Source organism: Podarcis gaigeae (assembly GCF_964106915.1).
Source record: "Podarcis gaigeae genome assembly, chromosome: 14".
Taxonomy (NCBI): domain Eukaryota; kingdom Metazoa; phylum Chordata; class Lepidosauria; order Squamata; family Lacertidae; genus Podarcis; species Podarcis gaigeae.
Window position 1 is genome coordinate 24,390,692 of NC_139690.1, and position 25,734 is coordinate 24,416,425.

The window sequence follows — 25,734 nt, forward strand, 5'->3', positions numbered from 1 at the left end:
TCTCCTTTGCCTTTTGAGAGGTTGCAAAGAGGTCCTCCAGACATCCTTTTTTATTGTGAATTCATGATCATTTGTGCTCATGATGATACTGGGGTGGTTAACATAAAAGCATAAGATAAGCCCTGCTGGACCAGTGGTTCATCAAGTCCAATGTCCTGTTCTGGTCAACCAGATGCGAATGGGAAGCCCAAAATAAGAACCTGTGATTTTCTACAACTGATTCAGAGGTACAAGGGTCACTCATTAAAGATTTTCTCCTGACCCACTTCCAGTTATCATAGGAGGATGAAATTGCACATGTATAATGATACATCTCTCCATAGGTAATGTGGTAATTTGTAGCTCTGAATTCCTAACAGTTTCTCTGCTACAGGTGCTAACATGGAGTAACATCTGATAATGGAACCAGTTGAATGCAGGTTCCTGTACTTCAAAGGGCACAGCTACGGGAGATATTCAGTGAAATGAAAGGGACTTATGGGGAGGATGCCCCATTGTATGTAGTCAGGCACTGGCATCATCAGTTCAAGTGTGGTTGGACTTTGGTGGAATGGCTCCCATTCCTGGGCAACCACAGTCCGCCACTGATGAAGACACCTTCCAGCAAGTGGAAGCCACCATTTTGGAGGATCGCCACATAACCATTCGCCAACTAGCTGCAGATGTCAAAATCAGTGTGGGCTCTGTAGAAAAAATCATCCATGACCATGGGAAAGGTGTCCGCACAGTGGGTTCCCCGGCTCCTGGCACTTTTCCGGAAGCAGGAATGAGTCACATACTCACGCGCTCTTTTGGCCATGTGTCACAAAAACCATGATGACTTCTTTGCCAGACTAATTACTCAGGATGAAACATGGGTCCATCATTATGACCTAGAGTCTAAATTCCAGTCCAAACAATGGAAGCACTCTGCCTCACCACCTTCAAAGTAGGCATGTGTCCAACTGCCAGCGGACAAGGTCATGCTCACAGTCTTTTGGGACCAGCGTGGAGTAGTGATGATGGATTTCCTGGCAAAGGGTACTACAATTACTGGGACATACTATGCTTCACTGCTGCAGAAATTGCAGAAGACTATCAAAATCGAGAGGTGTGGTATGCTGACCAAAGGTGCAGGATAATGCCCCGGTGGCTATGAAATCCTGTGGCTATGAAATCCTTCCTCACCCCCCCCCTTTATTCTCCCAACCTCGCACCATCAAACACCACCTCTTTCCAACCATGAAGTTATTTTTGAAAGGCAAGCTTTTTCCAGACGATGAAATGCTTATTTCTGAGGTCAAGTTGTGGCTTCTGACGCAACCTGCCGACTTCTACAGAGGAGGTCTCCACAACTGCATAAAGCCATAGGGAGAAGTGTTTGACTCTTGTTGGTAGCTATGTGGAGAAGGACTAATAACTGTGCCCAGTTTCGTTTCTCTCAGTCCACGGGAAGTACACCAGGGAAAATCTTTAATGAACGCCCATCATATACCGGCCATACATGATCCCGCTTTCAATACCCTTTGTGCCTGCAAAGTTTTCAGGATGGACATTGTGTTTCATTTCCAATCAGTGCTTGTCCTGTAACTTCCTGCCGAAACCCCAAAACATTTTATACCACAAATGTGTTGCTTTATTATTATTTTTATCCCACTTTTGTTGCACTATAAAAGTAAACAGAGTGAGCTCCCGTTGCTCTGTCCCAGCTCCTGCCAACCTAGCAATTCGAAAGCATGCCAGTGTTGCACTATAGCACAAGAGTGCCCCTCCATATCATGTTGATACGCAATCATGTTGGGGAAGCACTACTAATCAAGTGGAATGATGGTTGGGAATAAGCCCATGACTAATGTACAATGGCATGTGAGAGGCTGCATAGATGCAGCAATTTATCCCATTTCCTGTTAATTTCTGCATTATATTTGAGCTTTCATGTGACGTAAAAGCCAGTTTGGCATTCTAGCAGAGTATCGGAGAAATTCAGTGCTCATATCCATGTGAATCAGTTCCATATATAAGCCACTTGCAACCCATTAACCCAGAAAATCATGGAAGTAAAGTAAGGAAATCTGGGGTGGCATACCAGCACACGGTGCTTCCCTGCCTTTTTGATGCCTGACTCATGAGGAAACAGAAGCATGCATTTGCAGAAAAGGTGGGGGAACAGGGGAGTTTGTTGTTGAGTCACACCTTGCCCCACTGGTGTGAATGAAATTTAGCATAACCTGATGGTATCTCAGTCAAAAAGCTGTTCAGAACAGGTACTGCAGTGTGAAAAGAACATTGGAAAATGTGACAAAAGCACTAGCATTATAATCAGGAAAAATAATCAAGATTTGCCACATCTGAATACACCCAGAGAAAACACCAGTCTGGAGAGGCCAGAAAGCTCGCTCTCTCTTTTCTCTTTTAAGGATTGAATCAACTAGGGCAGAAATCTTATGTGAGAAAACAGGCGCTCCCAGTATCTTCTCCCTCCCACCCCGCCTACCCCCAAAATAATTCAATTGTGTGGCTTGGCTTGCTTAAGGTTTTAGTTTCCTGCACTGAGAAAGACAGAAAAACAACGTGTCTGAACACGTTCAATCTATGTGCTTTAACTAGTGAGTTGTTTGCAATATGTGCATACCTAATCACAATGAGAGCATGTGGGATCATTCATAGTGCTTGCCAAAAAAGAACCCTGTTGGGTGTCTATAGATAAGGGTGTGTACTGACTGCCTTTATGTGGCCCTGCCAGGGGGAAAGGCAAGATATAAATAAATATAGCAATAGCAATAATGTGTGTTTGCCTCCACGCATTCAGAATATTAGCACAGGTTAAGTAAACTATCTGTTGTTAGAAACAGATTGGCTTTTATTGATTTGAAAGTGAAGGGCAACCCTTACAATCTTGGTCTCTCTCCCTCTCTCTCTGGGCATGTCCCATTGGGGTCTCATAATTGTAAATGGGTTGTTAAGATATCAAAAACGGGGCGCTGGCAGCAGATCTTTTGTTTTCCTTTGTGGAATTCTCCCCCCCCCCCCAAAAAAAAAAACCCAAGTAAATAAGTAAATTAAGATTAAATTTGGGGAAGGTGGTTGATGCCACCTTGGCTTGTGTCCAAGTTATCTGAAAGATCGTATCTCCCTAGATGAATCTGCCCAGGTGCTAGAATCCTCTGATGAGCACCTTCTCTCATTCCCATCAACATCAGAGGCAAGGCAAGAAGGAGCCTCTTCTGTGGCTGTTCCCATGTGGTTGAATTCCCTCCCAAAACAAGGTCAAACTGCCTCCCTCTCTGTTACCCTTCTGCTGGCAGGTTAAGACCTTCCTCTTCAGAAAGGCCTTTGAAAACTAAGGTGCAGATGCTGCTGATCACTGGATTACCGTCAGGGCCAGGGCCAGCCCACCCGTGTGGCAAAGTGAGGGGACTGCAACAGAATCCACAGGGGCAGATCTTTATAAGGGCCAGCCCACACATGAGGCAAAATGAGGCAGCAGACATTCTCCCTGCCCCCCCCCCCTTGTTCCTGATGTAGATCTCCCCTCACCCCTTCTTCCCTGGCAGGGAGACGGACACTATTTTGGGGTCCACCTCAGGTGCCAAAATGGCAGGGCAGACTATATTTTAATTGCTGGCACTAAATGTGTTCTGATGTTTTTAAAATCATCGTTGTTAACCAGTTTGCTCTTATTCCTTTGTATTTTATAATGCTGTTTTTCGATGTTGAAAATTGCCTTGAACCCCAATATAAGAGAAAAGTGGGATATAAATAAGCAGGCCAATAGGGCAGAGTCCTCCATGGGAGGTATGGTAGCTTAGGGGGGCAACCAGGTGGCACTTTGAGCTCTGTCCTCCAACGTCTTGCTGCTACTCCCTGCCTGGCAAGAGCGCTTAGATCCATAGCTAGAAAGCATAGACAAAACTGCTTGGACCTGAGCTTTCTAGATGCAGGACAAGAAGAATTATGCACGAGACTTAAGTGGGGAGAGCTTGCAGCCAAAAAAGCCAACTCCTAGGGGCCAAGGTCCCTTCAGACCCCCCTAAAATATTTGAGGGGACTGGGGACCCTCCCCCCCAAGTTGATGGGTATTGCCATTCAAATGGTGTGCATGCACTGCATCCTGTGACTGATTATGCAGGGTGGGGCTTACCTGCCCCCGCCCCAATATTTTATTCCTGTTGGCACCTCAGCTTGCAGGCTTCCTAGCAGGGCATTTGGTCAGCCGGGATGCTCATCTAAATGGACCATTGGCCAGATCTTTCCTACCTCCTTATGTATGCACGGGTGAGAGGGATCTCCATTTTCAACCTGTGAAATGTGGCGGTTGGACGCTCTCTCCTCAGAGCGCAATAAAGACCCCTTGCTTCTGGATCAGGCCAGGGGCCTGCCGAATTCAGCCAGGCATCCCAACCGGAAATAAGGATCTGAGCACAACAACAGCATTCTGCCCACCTGCGATTCCCAGCAACCTGATCCTACATGCATTTGTGGATGTGGAACACAGCCGTAGTGGCTAGTACAGTGGTACCTCGGGTTAAGTACTTAATTCATTCCAGAGGTCCGTTCTTAACCTGAAACTGTTCATAACCTGAAGCACCACTTTAGCTAATGGGGCCTCCTGCTGCCGCCGCGCCGCCAGAGCACGATTTCTGTTCTCATCCTGAAGCAAAGTTCTTAACCTGAGGTACTATTTCTGGGTTAGCGGAGTGTGTATCCTGAAGCGTCAGTAACCTGAAGCATCTGTAACCGGAGGTACCACTGTATTTCTGGGTTAGCGGAGTCTGTAACCTGAAGCGTATGTAACCCAAGGTACCACTGTAGTAGCCACTGTTAGCCTTATCCCCCAATGGAGTCGCCACATCCTCTTTTAAAGCCATCTAAGTTGGTGGCCGTGGCCCACTCCCCACCTTTCTCTCCCTTGGCCTGCAGCCCCCCTGCCCTCCCCAACCTCCCCTCTGCTTCCTGTTCTGCAAATAGCTCCCCTCCTCACCCTAACCCACGGAGAGCCACAAGAGAGGCGCATCTTCCTCGCTTGCTTGCTTGCTTGCTTGCTTGCTTGCTTGCTTGCTTGCCTGCCTAATCTGGGCTCCCAGCCTCAGCGAGTGATCTGCATTGAGAATCGCTCTGCGATTCCCTCTCTCCTCTCTCTCTCTTTTTTGCAGAGAGATGCAGCTGGTGCAACAACAGAAGATGCCAGACCTCCTTGCTGGCTCCTGCGGTTGCTAAAGGGGTGGGGTGGGGTGAAGAGGGGCATCGCGTAGCAATCTCTACAGGGAAGAGAGGGGCGCAGCAGGTTCTGCAGAGGAGGAGGGGCTCGCTCTCTCGTGGACCATCCTGCACATCTGCCCCCTCCCTCTCCAGGTCTCGTGCATCCGAGGGGCGTTTGCAGCTGGCTCCAGCCCTCTCCTCCCTTCCAGGTGCAAGGCTCATGCAGCGGCTAAGGTAAGCGGCGGTGGGTGGGTGATAATGATGTGCGTACGGGAGGGGGGACTGGGGAATTTCCGGCATGCAAGGTCTAATGGGGGGTATGAAGGGAAAACAAAACAAAAAAAGAGGTAATGTCCTCTTTGCACCTTTCCTGATTGCATCTCTCTCCATCCCCCAAGGAAAATTCCCTTTTCCATTGCTTTCTGCTTCTCATGCTGAATTGCATACTTTCCGTTTTTCCAACTCCCTTTTCGACACTTGATCTCTCCGATGCAAAGCCTCCTCCCTCTCCCCTAATCCGATTTGCACGCGGAACCTGTTGAGGATCACTCTGGTGCTTGCATTCCGCTGGAATTGAGTTTCGCTCTCTTTTTTTAATATAGTCAGTTTTTGCAGTGATATGAACAGATGTGTCTGGGACTAGGTCCCGTTGAATGCAATAGGACCTGACTTCTGAGTAGACATAGGATGGCGCAGTTAGCTGGACATCTTCCTTGTTGGAGCTGATTCACACTTACCTTTTGTACCCGCTCTCTCCAGGCACAGATCCGCGCTTTAAAACTCCGTATCCCAGCCCCCCCCCCCCATTTTTGCTCCCATTCCTTGCTCCTAAGAAAATGTCAGCACAGCGATTCGAATTGAAGCGTAATTCCTGTTGAAAATATCTTTTCCCCTATTTTCCCCTGCCCTCTGCCATTTCCAGATTTAGTCATGCTGGAGCCTGCATGCAAACTATACAACTCTCTTTTCCTAAGAAAAGAGAAGAAAAAGACAGGTATTCCTCCCTCTCCCCCACCCCCACCCGCTCAGATATCTTCCTTGATCTTCCACTCTCTATTCCCGCCACCTAAATTGACGCTGCCTGTGTTCCTATGCTAAATGCATCTCTCTCACACACCTCTCAAATCTTCCATCCTACTCCTATTTCCAAACAAACCTGCCCCATTGACACTGATGACATTTTACTGCAGGCATGTCTTTTAGGGCACGCTAGATATGCATTGCTCCACTGCCATTTTCCATGAGCCGGGTACCAAATGAGTCCTGAGTGACTGTGCAATCACCGATTTAGAATTTTAAACAGATTCCCCTCTGGACTTGCCCTTTGGGGGCGGGAAGGTGGATCTCACAAGTGGTGTTTAAAAATAACAACATGTAGCCATTGATTCATCTGCAATAATATAATACCTATTTGTACAATATTAAGTCCTCCTCCCGAAGTATTATTCCCCATTCCCTCTTTAATACTTGCTTGCTACGCTGAAAGTGTGAGATTTAGCAGCATTAGGGGAGAATTGCTCTCAGCTTCCAAACCAGAGATATTCCAGAGGTTGTTGAAGTCCCGCTCCCTCCAGTCAGCATGGCCATGGTCAGGGCTGATGGGAGTTGTAGTCCAACCACATCTGGAGGGCCCCAAATTGGGGACAGCGGACATTCTAAAACTTGCAGGCCTGTGCAACTTACTCATCAAACTCAATAGTATAAAGGTAAAGGGACCCCTGACCATTAGGTCCAGTCTTGGCTGACTCTGGGGTTGCGGTGCTCATCTCGCTTTATTGGCCGAGGGAGTCGGTGTACAGCTTCTGGGTCATGTGGCCAGCATGACTAAGCAGCTTCTGGCAAACCAGAGCAGCACACGGAAACGCCATTTACCTTCCCGCCAGAGTGATACCTATTTATATACTTGCACTTTGACATGCTTTCAAACTGCTAGGTTGGCAGGAGCAGGGACCGAGCAACGGGAGCTCACCCCGTCGCGGGGATTTGAACTGCCGACTTTCTGATCAGCAAGTCCTAGGTGCTGTGGTTAAACCCACAGCGCCACCCGTGTCCCTTCTCAATAGTATAGGGCAGTATATAAATTCAATTAATAATAATAATAATAATAATAATAATAATAATAATAGGATTGTCTTGCAATTCAACATGCACATGGCTGCAGTTGCAAAGATTGGTCAACAGGAATCAACTCCTAGGGGTCTTCAGCCCCTCAAATAAAATATTTGAGTGGGCCGCCCCCACAAAGTTGATGGCCATTGCCGTTCAAATGGTGTGTGCACACCACATCATGTGATTGATTATGTATGTGGGACTGGGCTTACCTGCCCCCCCCCAATATTTTATTCAAGTTGGCACCCCTTGAGTGGAACAGCTGCCCCTGCAGGAAAGAAGTGCCCCCCTCACAAATTCACAGTGGGCTGCCCTTATAGCAGGGATAGGGTATCTTCTGGTATTGTGGGACTCCAACTCCCATCATCCCCACCAAGCATAGCCACTGGTCAAGGATGATGTTGCAGTCCAGCAACATCTGGTGAGCCATCCCTGCTCCATTGGGACAAACCACAATGTCACAGCGGTGGGGCAAGCATTTGAATTCTCTGGGCCTCTTAACCAGACAAGATGTTGCGCAAAGCAGGGGGAGATTGGGATGAAAGTGAGGGGGGCAAATCCAGAAATTAGGTTGGTGTTGTAGCCATGAGGTTAGTTTGGAGCCTTGGGGGCGGGGTGCAGGCTGGAAAAGGCCTTTCCAGGTACAACAGAATTGTAGAGTTGGAAGGGACCTGAGGGTCATCTAGTCCAACCCCCTGCAAAGCAGGAATCTCAACTGAAGTATCCATGACAGATGGCCATCTAATGCCTGCTTAAAAACATCCAAGGAAGAACTGTCCACAACCTCACAAGGAAGACCTTTCCACTGTTCAACGGCTCTTACTGTCAGAAAGTTTTTCTGTATGCTTAGTCAGGATCTCCTTTCTTGTAACTTGAAGCCACTGGTTCGAGTCCTACCCTCCAGAGCAGAAAAAAACAAGTTTGTTTCCTCTTCCATGTGACCACTTTCCCCGAAGTCAAACTAGTGGCGGAGAGGGGACTTGTTAATATGTCAACATGGGGAAAAGATATATTGGGGGATCAGGTTAAATGTCCACCTAGCCTAGTCATCTGCTTCCAACTAAGGACAGCTGTGTGCCTCTGATGCAGCCTAGAATGGCATTAGCCTGTTTTGCCGTTGCATCACACTGTTGACTTATGTTAAGCTTGTGGTGCGCTGTGACCCAAAAATCCTTTCACATGTGCTGCTAGTTAGCCAGATGTCCCCCATCTTATATTTGTGCACCTGGTTCTTCTGGCTTAAGTGCAGAACCTTACATTTGTCCCTATTGAAATTCATTTTGTTAGCTTAAGCCCAGTTCTCCAGTCCGTTAAGGTCATTTTGAATTATGATTCTGCCTTCTGCGGCATTAGTTACCCTTCTCAGTTTGGTGTAATCTGCAAATTTGATGAGCATCCCCTCAATTCCTTCATCCAAGTCATTTATAAAGACGTTGAACAACAACGGGCCCAGGAGAGAACCCTGAGGCATCCCACTGGTCACTTTTTCCCAGGATAACAAGGAACCATTAATGAATACTCTTTGGGGCACCTGGTGTCATCCAGATGTTTTCTGACTGAGCCTCAGCCAATTTGGCCATTGGTCAGGGATGATGGGAACTGTAGTCCAGGGTTTCCCAAACAGGGGACTACAGCTGTTTTTTGGACTACAATTCCCATCATCCCTCACTAGCAGGACCAGTGGTCAGGGATGATGGGAATTGTAGTCCAAAACAGCTAGCAAGTTTTAGAAATCCCGACTGCAGTCTTAACATTTGGAGAGCCACAGGTTGCCCCCCCCCCAAAAAAAAATATGGTAGTGCTTTCACATTAAAAGAAGCAGCAACATATAAACATATATAGAAATATGTACATTTACAAATGGCACTGGGCAGGAGGCAGAATACAGTTACTGTCAGGTTCATTGTTCCTGATTTATATGACTAATTGTAAGGGGGGGTTAAATGAAGTGCAAAGTTAAATAGCATGATGGACAGTCCCAGGTGGTGGAAGGGTGGAAATCAGATGAGTAAAGCTCAATTTCCCTGACAGTTATTAACTGATAAATGCATGCTAGCTGCCCGCTGGTTGCAGGAAGTCCAGATGTCAAATAAGGTTGCCAACTTATGGAGGGCAGGCAGCCTGATGTGCTTTTCTGCCATTAATGGCAACCTGATGTGCAGAAGCTAGCAGCTCTTTACAAATATGTGCAGATCAAGTGGCTTGTAAGAGTATTAAGGATAGTATAAGATGGATAGCTCAGTTGGTTAGAGCATGGTGCTGATAATGCCAAGGTTGCAGGTTTGATCCCTGTATGGGACAACTGCATATTCCTGCATTGCAAGGGGGTTGGACTAGATGATCGTTGGGGTCCCTTCCAACTCTACAATTGTATAATTCTATGGGCCACAACCAAAGATCCACCTAGAGCAGCTTTCCAATCTGCTGTCCTCCATTCAAAACATCTGGAGGGCACCAGGTTGGTGAACATTATGGTCCCAACAATGATCTGCTGAAGCTCACAAACAGCACATAGAGGTGAAGAATGAACACATTGACTACCTCCTGCACCTGGTACTTAAAGATATAGTGCACCTATCTATGGAGGTTCAGTGTAGCTGTCACAGGTAATTGGAGCTGATACAACCATCACACACGTGTCAGATGTTAGTGGCATTTAATAAGAATTCATAGGGAGACATTTAATAAGGAGTCAGAGTGGCAGTGATCTCCCCCCCTCCTTTTATAGCAGATTGCAATATTTATTAGTTTCTTAAATAAATCTGCATTATTTTGTGCTTGCAAAGGCGTGTGTCTGGGAGAGTATGACATTCTTGCTTGTGTTACTCAGGCAAGAGATGAAAGTTTGGTGTTGTTTAGATGTGATTCTTGATTGCTGCCTGTAGGAGTAATTGCATTGCAATTGCTTCGAGGTGGAATCAATTTCCCCAAATTGAGATTTTAATGGGAAGCTCACAAACGGCTGTTATGTCATGTGGTTTAAGGAGGCTTAGGGTTGCATTTATTCAAGGCGCAGGTCTTTTTCTTGCCTCCAACCCCCACCCCCACAAGCAGACCAGGGAGAGCAGTGCCATCTACTGGGAACCAATGAACCTCAAACTGTATTTAAGCTTTAGGAAGAAAGCAACCACTTGTAATTTAAAAACAGCGAACAAGCCACATAATTGATTTGACTTCTCTTCAAATGTAGTCAACATGCTGGTGCTTCTTTTGTGGGGTGACGACTGTGTTTGACCAGAAGTCACATCAACTCTTTGTTCAGAAAAAATACAAACCAGACAAAATCTAACCATTAGCGTGTCTGATGGGGACCTGGGAAACCCAGGTTCAAATCCCCAGCCAGCCATGAAACTCACTGGGTGACCTTTGGCCAATCACTGTTTCTTAGCCTAACCTACCTCACAGGGTTGTTGTGAGGATAAAATTGAAGACCATGTATGTTTCCTTAAGCTCCTTGGGAGGGACATGGGGTATCAATGTAATGATGAATACAACCAGCTTTTTGTTAGACCGTGGCTAACTCGATAATCTTTGGCATTCATTTAAAGAAGGGATGGTGAACTGTGGCCTTCCAGATGTTGTTCTGCTCTAAATTTCCTCAGCCCCAACCAGCATGGCCAGTGTTGAGGGATGGGGGCAGCTGGAGTCCAAGAACTTAGGGAATGAGGCAGGTTCCTCACCTCTGAGTTAAAGCAACTTTGCATTAGATTGCCAGCTTCTTACTGGACCTGGGTTCCTGTGCTGTTACCAGCAGCTAAGCATGAATGAATTTGCCAGTAGTGGTGCTTATCTCTACACCATGAAAAAGTTCGCCGGTTGATTTCAGCAAATCAAAGCTGACACTAAAGGCACGGGAGCAGGCCAGGCTGCATTTTTTCTAGTCAGTTGAGAACCATAAATTTTATTTTGTGAACCGCCCTGAGATCTTTTGATGCAGATCAAATAAATAAAAATTTTGAACGAGAGTTCCTACTTCCAGACCTCGTTGCCTCAACACCCAGATCCTAAATACACTTTGGTTGTAGTGTCAAGCTCTGCATGTCTTAATGGAGTATGCAGACCTTTGAGTTGCCGTTTAAAATCCTTGGAGGAGGAGGAGAAGAGTTTGGATTTGATATCCCGCTTTATCATTACCCTAAGGAGTCTCAAATCACACTGAATGTTTGTCCCATGAAATTATCCTGCCTTTCCTCTTTGTGAGAGAGCCTTTGCCATTTTTCTGGGGGAGTTTTGGAAAACCCCAAAACTGGAATCTGACCATTTGGTCCTGGAGAGCAGCATTCATTTCTCATCATTCCACCCATATGATCGATTCTGTAAGAAGAGGCTTTTTCAACTGCCACATTTTAAATCTTTGGGTTTTCTGGGTTATTTTCCAGCTCAAAAATCCTCCAGGTTTGTAACACAGTGGGATACATTTTCTTCATAGCCTCCCCTTCTGGTTCCACGCACCGATGATGCCCAGTTGTTTACTAGAGGTTTGCTGAGATGTGAAATGTGTGCAAAGGGGAGGGTATTGTTTAGGACTGGCTCTGAGGGGGGAATGGTAGAGGGGGGGGTGCATGGCAGACTGCTCCCTACAGAGAACAAAATATACAGAGGGAGAGTCCCAGCCAACCCTCTGATGAACGGTTTAGAATAAAGCCTGCGATGTGTGAAGTTTATATCTCGTTTTGTAACGGCGGGTCTCCCGCAGGAGGCAAGTGCAGTGCCCGCCGCCAAGCTGTGTTGACAAGGAAGGCTTTGTTCTGTTGCAAATATCTCTCTGCCCTGTCAGGGAGGAGGTTGGTGAAGGGGCCACTGTCCCTCGGCTACTGGCCAGGACAGCATGCTCTGCCTCTACAGTCAGCATAACATTTGCCTGGGAGTAGCAGGAGGGGAGAGTCGCTGTTGCTTGCTGTTGTCCTGCTTGATGCCTTCCCAAAGGCATTGCTGGACAAGATGGGCCTAGATCCATCAGGCTCTCCTCCTGCCCTTTTATGTGTGGTTGGGTCTTGCTGAGGAGGTGTGGGCAATGAAAGGCTTAAGATCATAAAAGGAGCTTGTTATGTACTGAGTTGAATAGGATCCAAATTGCAGCAGTCTGATTGGTCCGCAGGAGCCACCCAATCCAACTCCAGGTGGAAGTGAATCCGCAACCTGATTGGCCTAGAGGAGAAACCTGGAATTAGCCAATCATGTGGGGCCTATTATTTAATGTATATAAAGCAGACAGTTCGGGGAAACATCCCCATTCCTCATTACTATGAGCTGAATAAAGAGCATGAAATCCACACTCAACTCCAAGTATATTTCAGAGCCCTAATGGATCAGGCCAATGGTCCATCTAACCCAAAGTTGGGTTTCCAGCTGATTTTGGACTACAGTTCCCATCATCCCTGACCACTGGTCCTGCTAGCTAGGGATGATGGGAGTTGTAGTCCAAGAACAGCTGGAGACCCAAGTTTGATGTAGCCAAACATGGTGTCCTTGCAGTGGCCAGTCAGGTAGAAGCCTATGGGAAGTCTCCAAGCAGAACCTGAGAGCAACGGCAAGTCTCCCCCCTGGTGATTCCCACCAACTGATATTCAGAGGCATACTGCCTTCAAACACACAGGGTTATGGCCTAGCCATCGTGGCTAGTAGGATAAAGCTAGTAGCAGCCTTATCCTTCATGAGCTTGTCTAACCCTCTTTGTAAAGGCATTGTTGCCCCAAGAGTTGCCAGTCTGTATCTTGTGCCACATTAAAAGGTAAAGGGACCCCTGACCGTTAAGTCCAGTCGCAGATGACTCTGGGGTTGCTGCGCTCATCTCGCTCTAGTGGCCGAGGGAGCCGGTGTTTTGTCTGCAAACAGCTTCCGGGTCATGTGGCCAGCATGACTAGCTGCTTCTGGCGAACCAGAGCAGCGCATGGAAACCCCATTTACCTTCCCGCTGGAGTGGTACCTATTTATCTACTTGCACTTGGACGTGCTTTCGAACTGCTAGGTGGGCAGGAGCAGGGAACCAACAACGGGAGCTCACCCTGTCACAGTGATTCCAACTGCCGACCTTCTGATGAGCAAACCCTAGGCTCTGTGGTTTAGACTACAGTGCCACCCGCATTTGTGCCACATTCATACCACTCAATTCCTGTGATTTTAAAAAGCATGGCAATACTTGGCATGGCAATACATGACAAAACAGTAGGGAAGGCTATGGTTGGGTGACCTGGATCCACCAGCTTGGCTTGCTATCCAGGCACAGGCTGTTGATGGACAACTGCACAGCCCCTTCACTCTTCATTATTCCTTATCTATAAACTGGACTTGGACAGACAACGCCTTCAGATAGAGGACTGTCCTCTGACAGCCTTGCAAACAGAGGACTTCCCTCTGTAAAACAGGCCACACGGCCCCCCTGGCTGTTAATGACACCTTGACCCTTGCATTTGTTTTCCAACACAAGGATGATAAAAGTAAGGCGTCGGTGACAAAACTTTCTTCTTCCCCATTTTTAATGGCATTAGGCTGCTATGATCCACCCAGCTGAGGCAATGGACCCTCCTGAATATCCAGTGCTGAGAATAAACTCCTAGAGATGACTGACACTTCCGTGCCCTGCCTTAAGAGTTTCTCAGAGGCACACAGCTGTCCTCTGTTGGAAGCAGAGGACTGGGTGGACATTTAGCCTGATCCCCCAATATCTCTTTTCCCCATGTTGACATATTAACATGTCCCCTCTCAGCAACTAGCTTGACTGAAGAAGACTTCTGGCAAATCTTGCAGCCACCTCTTCCCTCTTGGTCCTGGGTGCGTGTGCTGGCGATGCTGATGAAACCAAACAGCCAGGGCCAGATTTGGCTCGGAGGCCTCTGCACAGGAACCTAGGAAGCTGCCTTCTACTCAGCCCAGCTCTTGGGGAGACCTTTGACCCTCCAGATGTCATGAACTACAACTCCCCATCACCCCTGAGCATTAGCCATGCTTGCTAGAGCTGATGGGAGTTGTAGTTTAGCAATACCTGTAGGGCCAAAGGTTTCTCCACTAGTGACTTAGTCCAGCTAGGTCAATGCCATCTACACTGACTGGCAGCTGCTCTCCAGGGCTTCAGGCTGGGGGCATTCCTAGGTCTACCTGGAGATGCCAGGGATGGAATCTGGGACCTTCTGCATGCAAAGCAGATGCTCTCCCCATCTGCCGCAACTCCATGCCAATTAATCTGACTTGGACCGAATCATACCATTGGTCTATCTAGTTCTGTACTGCCTGCACAGACTGGCAGCAGATCTCCAGCCAGGGGCCACTCGCAGCCCTACCCAGAGAGACGCTGGGGATCCAACCTGAGACCTTCTGCATGCAAAGCAGATGCTCTACCCCTGCTGCGCCACAGCCCTTCCCCAGAGCTGCCCTCCTTCTCCTCTTGCTTCCTTTGGAAGGGGTGTTGGAGAGAGAGGTGGGGGGGAGCCTTCTCTGTCTCTAGATGGAGTGCTGGAATCCAGCTGTAACACATCTCTCCTCTCTCCCAACCCCCCTTCTTCACGTTGGCTCTGTAACCGGATACGTGCCTTGACTACGCGGGCGGGACCAGGCCTCTGAGTGGCCAGGCCCTGCCAGCAAGGAGCAAGACTTTACGCATTGGAAGGGAGCGCGCGGTGATTGATGGCTGGGGCTGTTTTCCAGGGAGAACGAGGCGGGTGGAATTCGGTGCGCGCTGCTCACTTCTTGCCCGGACGCTTGGAGTTCCCCGCTCAGAGTCAGGCTCCGGTTTCCCCCTCCCCTCTGTGTCCTGCTGGTGCTGGTGTTTTATTTTTTATTTTCCCCTCCATGCCTCCTCTCCTGTTCAGTTGAGTTCTTTCCCCGCTCCTCCCTCCTTCTTACCTTTCTCTTTCTTTTTCCCTCTCTCCTTTTGCAAACCAAAACTCTTCTTCTAGGGAGAGGCTAGTGGTTAGAGCTGAAGCTGGATGGATGGGTATGGGGAAAGGGGCAAGCGGCCAAGCCCTTGGACTGATCCAGACCCTCTTTCTCTCTCTCTGCGTCTTCCCAACAGGTAAGGAGCACCAGCTCCCCCGCTTTTTTTCTGTTTTGCTTTAAAAAAAAATCTTTGTGGGGGGGGGGGACCAGTTTTCCAAGAACTGCCTTTTCGGTTTCTCTCCCATCCTCCCTCAAGCCCCCAATCTGTGGGCCTCCCATTTGCTCTCATTTCACAGCACTTAGCCACATGTTGAAAAACCTGGTGGTGTTCAGGCACCCAGCCTGAATCGATCAGAGGCACACCAGACCCACCTCTTTGCAAATTTCTTTTGCTTCGCATCGGTTAGCCTAGAGACTTTTGTCCGCATCATCAAGATGCCTTTTTTGCTCAGCATAACTGAGAGGGCAGATGTACCGGGGGGTTGTAGCTGGGCTTCAGAGCTAACAAAAGGCACCGAGAAAGTTTCCCCGTCCCATAGGTTCTCCGTCCCCAGAGCATTTTTCTTGAGTGCCCATGTGAGAATTGCGCGTCTCTGCGACAGAGAAGCAGGAGGGGATCCCTGACTACTACCTTACTCTTCCGTTAAAGACTTTAGAGATGGCTGTGAGATCGAGAGAAAGCATTTGTACTCCTCCTCATTAGTGAAAGATCAAAAAACACACCATTTGGCACCTTGTTTCTTATGTTTGTTTGTTTTGCAAATGTTGACTTATAGACTTTTAAAAGCCAGAGGGATGGTGAGAAGGATATTTTCAGGTGATTTTGGTTGGGAAAGTTCTTGGACCAAATGTTTACATGTGCATGTCTGGAATATATGTGTGTACCTAAATTTGGGTTTGGTGGTGTTGCTCAGCTCAGATGTAGAATAAACCAGATCCAAGACTGGGGTCCCAGATAGGCAAGGAATGAACCTCTTGACACATTTTTCTTCCTTTCTTTCTGGGACATGTTGGCAGATGCATTGATCTTGCTCAAACCTGCCACTTGTTGCTAAGTTGGAAACCTTTGCTGAATGCAAATATCTACTCAATATTTCAAAGCAAGAAAAAAAGAGGGGGGCTGCCCGCTGTGAGGGGGATACACTGGCAGGTTTTTTATCGCCTCTTTATTATTATTATTGACCTGTAGCCTTCCTTGTTTGCTGTTGCAAATTTGCATGTTTTCTCTAGTAGCCAGAGTTAAGCTTTTCTCTGCTAACATTTGGGTCTACCTCCTTTGCTCCCCTCCTCTCCATCGCCCCCCCCCCCCTTTTAATCCCATGGTTTGTTTTTACGGTGTCAGAAAAAGGAGCGGGTTTTCAGAATCACAGCTGAAAACGCCATCTGTTTCCAATGAATCCCCCCATTGGCTTTTCCACCGTGTTTCTGCCGGATTCTTGCTTGCAAATTCCTTCAAGCTATGAAGGCTTGTTTTTGTTGGGGGAGGGGAAAGTAACTTCACACAGGGAGAGTTGTTCCCTTCCAAAAACTCTCCAGTTTCTTTACCTCGAAGGTTCTCCCCCCCCCCTTTTCGTTGAGGCAAGTGGTGGGGGGCGCAGAGAGCAGAAGGAATTATTAATTGCTCTAGGGCTTGGAGCTCCTGGTATAACTGCCATTTGTGCGTATATTGATTTATTGCAAAACTCTTCTTTGCAAAGTGTGAAATGATTGGATTGGGGGGGGAGGGAAGTATCCTTTAAAACACACACACACACACAAGCAACACCCTAACTATTTGGTGTTTGTCTTGGTTGATCATGTAGCAAAAAAAAATCTCTCCTCTCTCTCCCCCCACCCCACTTCAAATCCATTCCAAGCCTTCACACACTGAAGCAATTCCGATGAGATGCTTTGGAAAAACTCGAGAGAGCTCGGTTCCGCAGCCTTGGAATTGCCTTTGCAAGTGTGTGTACAAGCCAGCCCTCCCCTTCATGCAGATTTGCTGGGAAGGTGCTATCTGATCTGAGATATTATTGAATTCTTTCTCTGAGAAACGTGCTGGAGCCGGAGATCACCTTGCAAGAAGGAACTTGATCTTCGATCTGGGATGTGCAGCAGATTGTGTGTGATTCGTTATTATTCACCCCTGCGGCAATTAAGCTGTATTAATCACGATTGGCTCCGGGGCCTCCCTTTGTCAGTAGTCTGTGTTGGTTGGGAGTTGGGGTGGGAATGACGACTAGGGGGTTTGTGTTACCCTACAAGGATGGTGTAGGATTTAGTTGTCTTGCTCCTAGTGACTGACACATACACACAGCTTCTTAATAGTTCTGAGATAATACGCTGCAAAATTGCACTGGCTTCAAAAGAGGATTAGCCAAATTCACGGGGGGAAAGGCTTCTAGCCATCGTGGCTATGTTCTAACCATGGAATCATAAGTGGGGAGCGTTGCTGTTGCACACTGAGTCCTTCTTGCAGTCTTCTCTTTGGGGTGTCTGACTGGCCACTGTAAGAACAGGACTAGATGGGCTGCCCACCTGATCCAGCAGTCAGACTCTCCTTATATTCCTAGCTGACAGAGTGTTGTGCTCGGCAGTGGCTGGTCTGGGTTCAAATCCTGCTCAGTTAGACGTTCACTTAAGTGGCCAGGCTCCATTCCCAGCTTGGGCACAGTTGTTTAGTGAGGGAAGTTTTATGCAGGCCTTCCTTTTGGTAAAAACGGCCTCTGCTGTGCTTCCCTTCTCAGAAGATATAAAAGGAGAAAGGAAAGTGGGGAGTGTTGTTGGCCCAGTTCTGTCACATCTCTGAAAGGTTGACAGTGGAGAACTGCCCCTGTTCTGCTCCTGCTTTGGGAGCACATCAGAAAGAAGAAAGCTTTTAAACACACACAGAGAGAGAGAGAGAGAGAGAGATATTTTCTCGGTGACTCTAAAATCATTTCTCAAAGGAGACTGTTGGGCACAACAAAGAATTGTAAAGCACTTTTGTGAGGCATTCATGCCATATATTTAAAGAACTATGATAACACTTCATGGTTTCCACCACACCTCCAAGAATTATGGGAGTTGTAGTTTGCTAAGGGTGCTGAGAGTTGTTAGAAAGTTGCTATTCCTCTCGTAGAGCTACAATTTTTAGAGCAGTTTTTACAGGAATGGTAGTTCTGTGAGGGACAATAGGGACCTCCTGACAACTCTCTGCACTCTTAAGCTACAGCTCCCAGAATTCTTTGAGGGAAACCATGGTTGTTTAAAGTAGCACCACAATGTTTATAATGCATGCTGTGAATATGGGCATACTTTTCTTTTAAAAATTGTAAATTATAGCAAAAAGGGGAGACTTTTACATAAAAGAAATAACAAGAAAACAAAGTGCCAAAATCATATGTAATATAAGATCCGGCAGAAGACAAAACAATTACAATGTTTTCTGTGGCACTTCCTTAAACTAAGGAGTTCACATACAGACTTGCCAAATGGAAAAAAAATGAAGGAACGAAGAGTTAACATCATTATTTCCCTTTGTTCCCAATTAGTAGTAGTTCAACAGAAACGTACCTGAACATATTTTCACAAAATCCACCCCTTGGAATAAGCAGGAGAGGCCATATGGCTACAGACTTCTTTATTGGTAGATAAAATAAAAAGTTATGCCCTGTGACCAAAAAAACAACAACACCAGTCTCTTACAGCATATGCTCTAGCTACTTTCAACTTTTGGGTAGAAGTTTTCTAGAAGAGCAGTTTGCCAGACTTTTGAATACTGGTAATCGTAAGTTATCTGAATCAAATGTCTCCCAGGGTTTTGCCACAGTTCCTCTTGCTGATGTTAACAGGTATGAAATGGGTTCTTTATTCTTTAGGTCCCTGTCCACATCTATATGTGTGGTGTGAATGTGGCCATACTGAGCCCTTCTGCTACCAAGTACTCTCCTGATGATTTGACTCTGCTGGGCTGAGAATGATGGGAGGGCAGCAGGTTGGGGAAGGCTGGTCCATAGAGTGTCAGCGGTGGCCTTGATGGATCTGCAATCTGACTTGGCCAGAGCATGACGCACAGCCCTTATTTGTTGATTGATTTTTGTTAATTTATTTAAACATTTGCAGATCATACTGTCCTGTACAATACCACAAGGCAGTTATGCAGACACAGTATTTCAATAAAAATGTCAGACGCTTCTGTGAGACCTGAATGGCGCAGGCTCTCCAATTCTCCAAGGCCTGTTTGAATAATACACATGACTCACAGATTGCATGGGGGTTATATTCTGGGTACTGTGCATAAAAGCTGAAATCACGTATAGCCAGAACAACACCAGAACTTCTATCCCGTCCCCTGCCCCAGTGCAACCATCCCTAGCTTTCCCATGCAAAGTGAAGTGCTTTTAAGCTCTCTGCTGTGTGCGTTTAATTTGTGTGATTTCAGCTGGCCACCCACCAAATGCATAAACCTGAAATTGTGCTTGTTAAATGCATGCAAGTTGTGAGTTACCTGTCTTTAGAAGATGTCTAAAAGCGAGCAGGGATGGCTCCTTCCAAACTTGTATTGGTAAGGAGTTCCACAGGGCAGTACTTGCCACACTATAAACTGCGGGTGAACTACTGGCCCCAGTTCAAGGTGTTAGTGGTGTCATAGAAAGCCCTATATAGTTTGAGATCCAAGTACCTAAAAGAGCACCTTCTTCAATATCAACCCTGTGATTGGCAGGTCATGTTGGTGATGCCGCCACTAGGGGCTGTTTAGTTGGTGCTGACCTGTGGCAGGGCCTTTTTGGTGGTGATTCCCTGGTTGCAGAATGCCCTCCCTTCTGAGTTGCACCTGTCTCCATCATTAGTAACTTTCAGAAGGAATTTGAAAACATTCCTGTTTATCCAAGTGGCTGAAGAATACCGTTCTTGGCAACCCTAAGATTGGATGAAATAATGCTTTTAACTGGCTTCAGAATGTTTCAAATTGTAACTGCTCTTAGATGTCATTGTTTTTGGAAGGTTTAAGCTGTTTTTGAAGGGTTTTGTTTATAAATCGTGTATCCGTTTGCCGTCCAGGGCTCCTTTGGGAGGAAGGGCAAGATATATATCCAAGGAATAAGAAATAAAGAATTTACCACTGGAAGTGCCCCATCAGAAGACCTCAGCGGTGGAGGTGAAGGATAAGAAACCAGGCAATCATTAGGGTGATTTGAGCCTGTGCTGTTTAGAGCTTTGTGAATTAACAAAAGAATATTGAGCCTGGCCTGGCAGCAAAACTGCAACACCCATGCAGCGTAAACCTTTTCGCAGTGACGTGATCCTGGGGAGGTCTTCATCCTTGAGTATGGGGGGGTGTTTGTGTGTGTGCATAAATATGTCACTGAGACTGGAATTACTGGCCTGGAGGACGGACAGGTTGTGGAGGAGAGGTGGCAGGAACCGGGAGAGCATCTGTTGCCTTGGATGAGCTGTGTGGGCAGGGTTTTGGGAAGGGAGACGTAGGAGCCAAAAACCACAGGAGGGTGCTGCAAAATTGGGGTTGTGGTACATGAAGGCGAGAGGCTGGAAGCGGGACGGAGGCCCTGGCACAGCTCGCTTGGCTCGGAGGAGCTGGATTTGCTCTCACTCGTCAGCTTAATGAGCGCCGGGCCCCTGCTCCTTTCACTGGGACCCAGATTTGCTCGTAAAATAGTTTTAAAGGCTCTGCAACCTGCAATTGTCAAATATCGTAATTAAGAATGGAAATCCCGTAACAGTGCCATTTTTTTAAAAAAAAAAAAGATAATAAAAAAGAACAACCCAGCCTAGAGTAAATGTTAGCACAGCTTTGCATCCATTTTGAACAGAAAAGGACAGAAGAGAACTATAGACCATGGGTAGGCAAACTAAGGCCTGGGGGCCGGATGCGGCCCAATCACCTTCTAAATCCAGTCCACAGACGGTCCAGGAATCAGCCTGTTTTTACATGAGTAGAATGTTCCCTTTTATTTAAAATGCATCTCTGGGTTATTTTGTGGGGCCTGCCTGGTGTTTTTACATGAGTAGAATGTGTGCTTTTAATTAAAAAGTATCTCTGGGTTATTTGGGGGACATAGGAATTAGTTCATTTCCCCCCCAAAAATATAGTCTGCCCCCCACAAAGGTCTGAGGGACAGTGGACCGGACCTCTGCTGAAAAAGTTTGCTGACCCCTGCTAGACGGTCCTTGGCATCTCTGAGTAGGACTTGAAGAGACCCCCTGCATGAATCCTTGGCATGCTGCTGCCAGTCAGTGTAGACAGTACTGAGCTAGATGGACCAATGATCTCACTCTGTAGAAGCCAGTTTCCTATGATCACATCCGGGAAGGTACTGTCCGTTTAACCAGGGCTTCCACAGGGCGTGTTGGTGTCATTGCGGTGGAATTGAATTCCAAGGCAGATGTGTTTTCTTGGGTGACATCACAGGGTTGTTAGCACAGAAAGTGTAGTTGGTTACTCTTATAGAGCAGTGGCAAGTAACCTTTATGTCCCCGAGGGCCAAATGCAGCAAGGGTTGGGAAGTCAGGGGCCGCTTGCCAGAGGGCTACATAACTACAAAGGCTCATTCGCATGTATGCATCCACATGTACACACATGTGTGATTGTGATGGGGAGGAAGTTGTGTGTGGGACTGACTCTCTCCTCACAACCACAAGCATGGGAGCTATACAGTGGTACCTCGGGTTACAGGCGCTTCAGGTTACAGACTCCACTAACCCAGAAATAGTACCTTGGGTTAAGAACCTTGCTCCAGGATGAGAACAGAAATCGTGCTCTGGTGGCAGTGGGAGGCCCCATTAGCTAAAGTTAGCTTTCAGGTTAAGAAAGTTTCAATTTAAGAACAGACCTCCAGAACGAATTAAGTTCTTAACCCGAGGTACTACTGTATAGGGATGTAGGGAGTCAGACAATTGGTCCTTCTAGTTCAGCAGCTCTCCAGGGTTTCAAGCAAGGTTCTCTCCCGGCCCTCCCTGGAGATGGTGGGGATTGAACCTGAGACCTTCTGCTTGCAAGGCAGATGCTCTACCACTGAGCTATGGCCCTTCCATACTGCCAAGCAGTAAAATTTGATGGGGGTAATTTGGCAGTGGGAAGTGAACCTCAGGATTGCACAGGTGGAATATGCCAAAGGACCTCCCTACCTGTTCTGTCTCCTAGTGTTTCTAGCCTTTTTGAAAGCTTGCAAGCCAGAGCAGATAGCCAAGGGCTAGTGCCTCGAGTAACAGAGCCTCTATTTAACAATCGCTGCTAGTAATAATAGCGATAAGGGCTGCCATGCTGAATGAGATCAAAGGAAAAGTGACAGCTTTATATTCTTGCCTTGCAGGGGGGTTGGACTGGATGATCCTCAGGGTCCCTTTCAACTCTACAATTCTATGATTCTATCATACCTGATGCCCACTGTGGTTTCCAACAAAAAAGCCTGGCAGATGACAGCGACAAAGTTGTGCATAAAGACATCCATAATAGCCTTCCTTGTCCCTTGTCCCTTGTCCCTTGCTAGTTCACACACTTATTTGATGTGTTTACTTATCATTTACAGTTGTACCTCAGGTTAAGAACTTAATTAGTTATGGAGGTCCGTTCTTAACCTGAAACTGTTCTTAACCTGAAGCACCACTTTAGCTAATGGGGCTTCCTGCTGCCGCCGCGCCGCCGGAGCATGATTTCTGTTCTCATCCTGAAGCAAATTCTTAACCCTAGATACTATTTCTGGGTTAGCGGAGTCTGTAACCTGAAGTGTATGTAACCCGAGGTACCACTGTATACCCCAACCTTCAAATTACAGTTATGCTCCCAGAGCAGCTAAGAAATAATAATAATAATTTATTGTTATTTAACAACAACAAAAACAAACAAACAAATAACGTACAATGATGATGGTGATTTATTCACTTTGTTACCCACCCTTTGCCGTTAGGTCCCAATGTGGGTTACAGCAATTTAAGATGCAATACTGAAGCAGTCTAAAACAAAGGTCTAAAGCAAGTTGTGGTTCACAATTAGTTCTTTATTCATGTGGTCCACGGTGTGTGTGTGTCTGTAAAAACCAGAATTAAAAAGCATACAGTATCTAACACAGCACATAACAGTTGCTACAACAGGCATGCAAATTATTAAGTGGTCCACCAAGACCCTCCGTGATTTTCGAGTGGTCCGTAGTTTGAGAGCCGCTGAGCTAAAACCAACCACAGTCCCAGGAACAGGGTACACCGAAACTAACACTGCAATACAGCAATCCTGGTACAGCTGGATGCATTCTGACTTAACACAGCCAACAAAGAAAACTAAACTAAACTAAAGCAACAACAGCCCATTCAAATGGATGGCAAAATCAAATTGCTCTTAAGAGTTAAAAAAATAATTAAATGCTTACGTTAGCTGTTCTTATAAGCCTGGGAAAACGGAAGTGTTTTTTGCCTGGCTCCTCAGTTAGGTGTGGAGGAGCTTACATTTCTCAGCCTGAGGGCTGTATTGTTCTCTGGGGCAATCTTGGGAGGGGGGGGACACGTGCCAGCGGTGGGTGGGGCCACAAATATGAATCTTACCTTTGTACAGTAGGGCTATTTTCCACACATGCTCACACACCCCTCATCTGGACAAGCGAGGGGCATTATCAGGGTTCAAGGGCGCATTCCAGTTCCTCACCACTAACCTAAAGTGATAGCAAGGAAGTCTTCTTGGGGAGAGCACTTCCAAGGCATGGAGTCACCACGAAAAAGGTTCTGCTTCCGTCCCAGAGAAATGGCTCCTTCTGGGCAGTGTGCTCTCTGATGTGGCGTAAGGGTGGGTGCAAAGATATAGTAGAAGAAACCCAGGGCTGCCAGCAAAACGGGGGTCCTGGTCAAGGTCCTCCACCCCAACAGATTATGCATGGTGAGGGCAAGGGGAAGTGTATACCGTATTTTTTGCTCTATAAGACTCACTTTTTCCCTCCTAAGAAGTAAGGGGAAATGTGTGTGCATCTTATGGAGCGAATGCAGGCTTCTGAGATTCAGAATTTTTTTTTTCTTGTTTTCCTCCTCCTAAAACTAGGTGCGTCTTGTGATCTGGTGCGTCTTATAGAGCGAAAAATACGGTAAATAAATTCAGGGTGGAGAAAAGGAAGGACTTCATTACATTATTTATGGAAGTCACTGCCAGGAGTTTTGATGATGGCCACTGGCTGAGATGACTTTGGTAGGGGATTCTCAAAGGCAGGGAAAAGACTTGACCTATCAGTGACTATTAGTCAAACCTCCAGTTTCAGATGCAGTATACCCCTGGAAACCACATGGAAGAGGATCTTTTGTCTTCATCTGTTTTTAGGCTTCGTAGAAGCACCCGAGCCCTCTTCAATGCGTGCTGTTTGTGTGTTTATAACCCACATTTTCATAAAGGCACAGCAAGGTGGTAAGCAACATGCAGGATTATAATAAAATCAGTTAAACATCAATAAAACACCAATGAACACTGGTTAGTTGAAAATAAAAGAAACAAAGCACTGCGAAGGCCTGTCTAAATAATACAGGGAGAAGCTGCTGAGGGTCTGCACAGGGCAGTGCTTGCCACAATATAAACTCACTCCCAAGGTCAACCAAACCTCTCCAGAAGGTATCATAGATATCCTACAATCGTAGAGTTCGAAGTGAACCTGAGGATCAAGTCCAATGTCCTGCAAGGCAGGAATATGCAGTTGTCCCATATGGGGATCAAACCTGCAACCTTGGCATTATCAGCACTACGCTCTATCCAAGTGAGCTATCCAGTGCCCCATTGGAGAGTCTCAGTGATCAAGGTGGAGCTTGAAGGATCAGATGGTCTTTAAGGTGCTTTGGGCCCAAGTTGTTCAGGCCTTTGTGAATGAACCCAAGAACCGGCCTGGTAGCAAATAGGCAAGCAACGCAGCAGAGGGGTTACCAGGGCATGGAGCATTTTTTCCTGGCTTGTTGCGGTCCAGTGTGTTAAGCCAGCCTGCAAGGGGTGACTGGATGGAGAAGCTCACTTGCTCTGCCTCAGCAACCCTAGTTGCCATTCTCATTGCTCTCTGCCAATTGGAGAGTGGCAGTCTGAAGGATGGAGCCTTCTCTGCCAGGGGAATGTAAACCTCCGCAGGTACAGGAGGCAAGCAGGCAGAGCTAGTGCACTTGTTCCCAGAACTACAACTCTGCGCACCAACAGAATACCTCAGGAGTGAGGATGGCCCTGGGTGGCTGGGTAGATAGGTTCAACTGCCAAATCAAAATCCCAGTCCACATAAAACTGAAACGCAGCTATCCTTGGAAATTTCTGCTTCTCTAAATGTTGCAATGCCACTTTCAAGCAAAAAAAGGAGGTGCAAAAAAGCACATGTTATGGGAAGGTGTGCATGGGAGAATATGCATGTTCGTGAAAATACCATGCATTATATTAGAGAATCGTAGAGTCTTAAAATCACAGAATCGTAGAGTTTGAAGGGGTCGCATCGAGTCCAATTCCCTGCGATGCAGGAATCTTTTGCCCAACCAATGCACTATAAAAATGCACGATATTAGGGGCAAAAAATGTGTGCATTGGGAATGCAGAGGGAAACGTATGCCTTTTCATTAAAAAAAAAATGTTACAAACTGATGAAGAAGAGGTGAACAGGA

General features: G+C 46.8%; 1 protein-coding gene across 1 annotated transcript in view; it reads left to right on the plus strand.

The window, feature by feature from the left end:
• Positions 1–5,207: 5,207 nt before the first annotated feature.
• The window catches only part of RGMA (repulsive guidance molecule BMP co-receptor a), a 35,687-nt gene continuing 15,160 nt past the window's right edge, over positions 5,208–25,734 (plus strand). The window contains exons 1-2 of the mRNA XM_083713239.1: positions 5,208–5,412; positions 15,180–15,295. Coding sequence (XP_083569365.1) covers positions 5,399–5,412; positions 15,180–15,295 — 130 coding nt within the window. The 5' untranslated portion in view covers positions 5,208–5,398. The remainder of the gene's footprint in view (positions 5,413–15,179; positions 15,296–25,734) is intronic.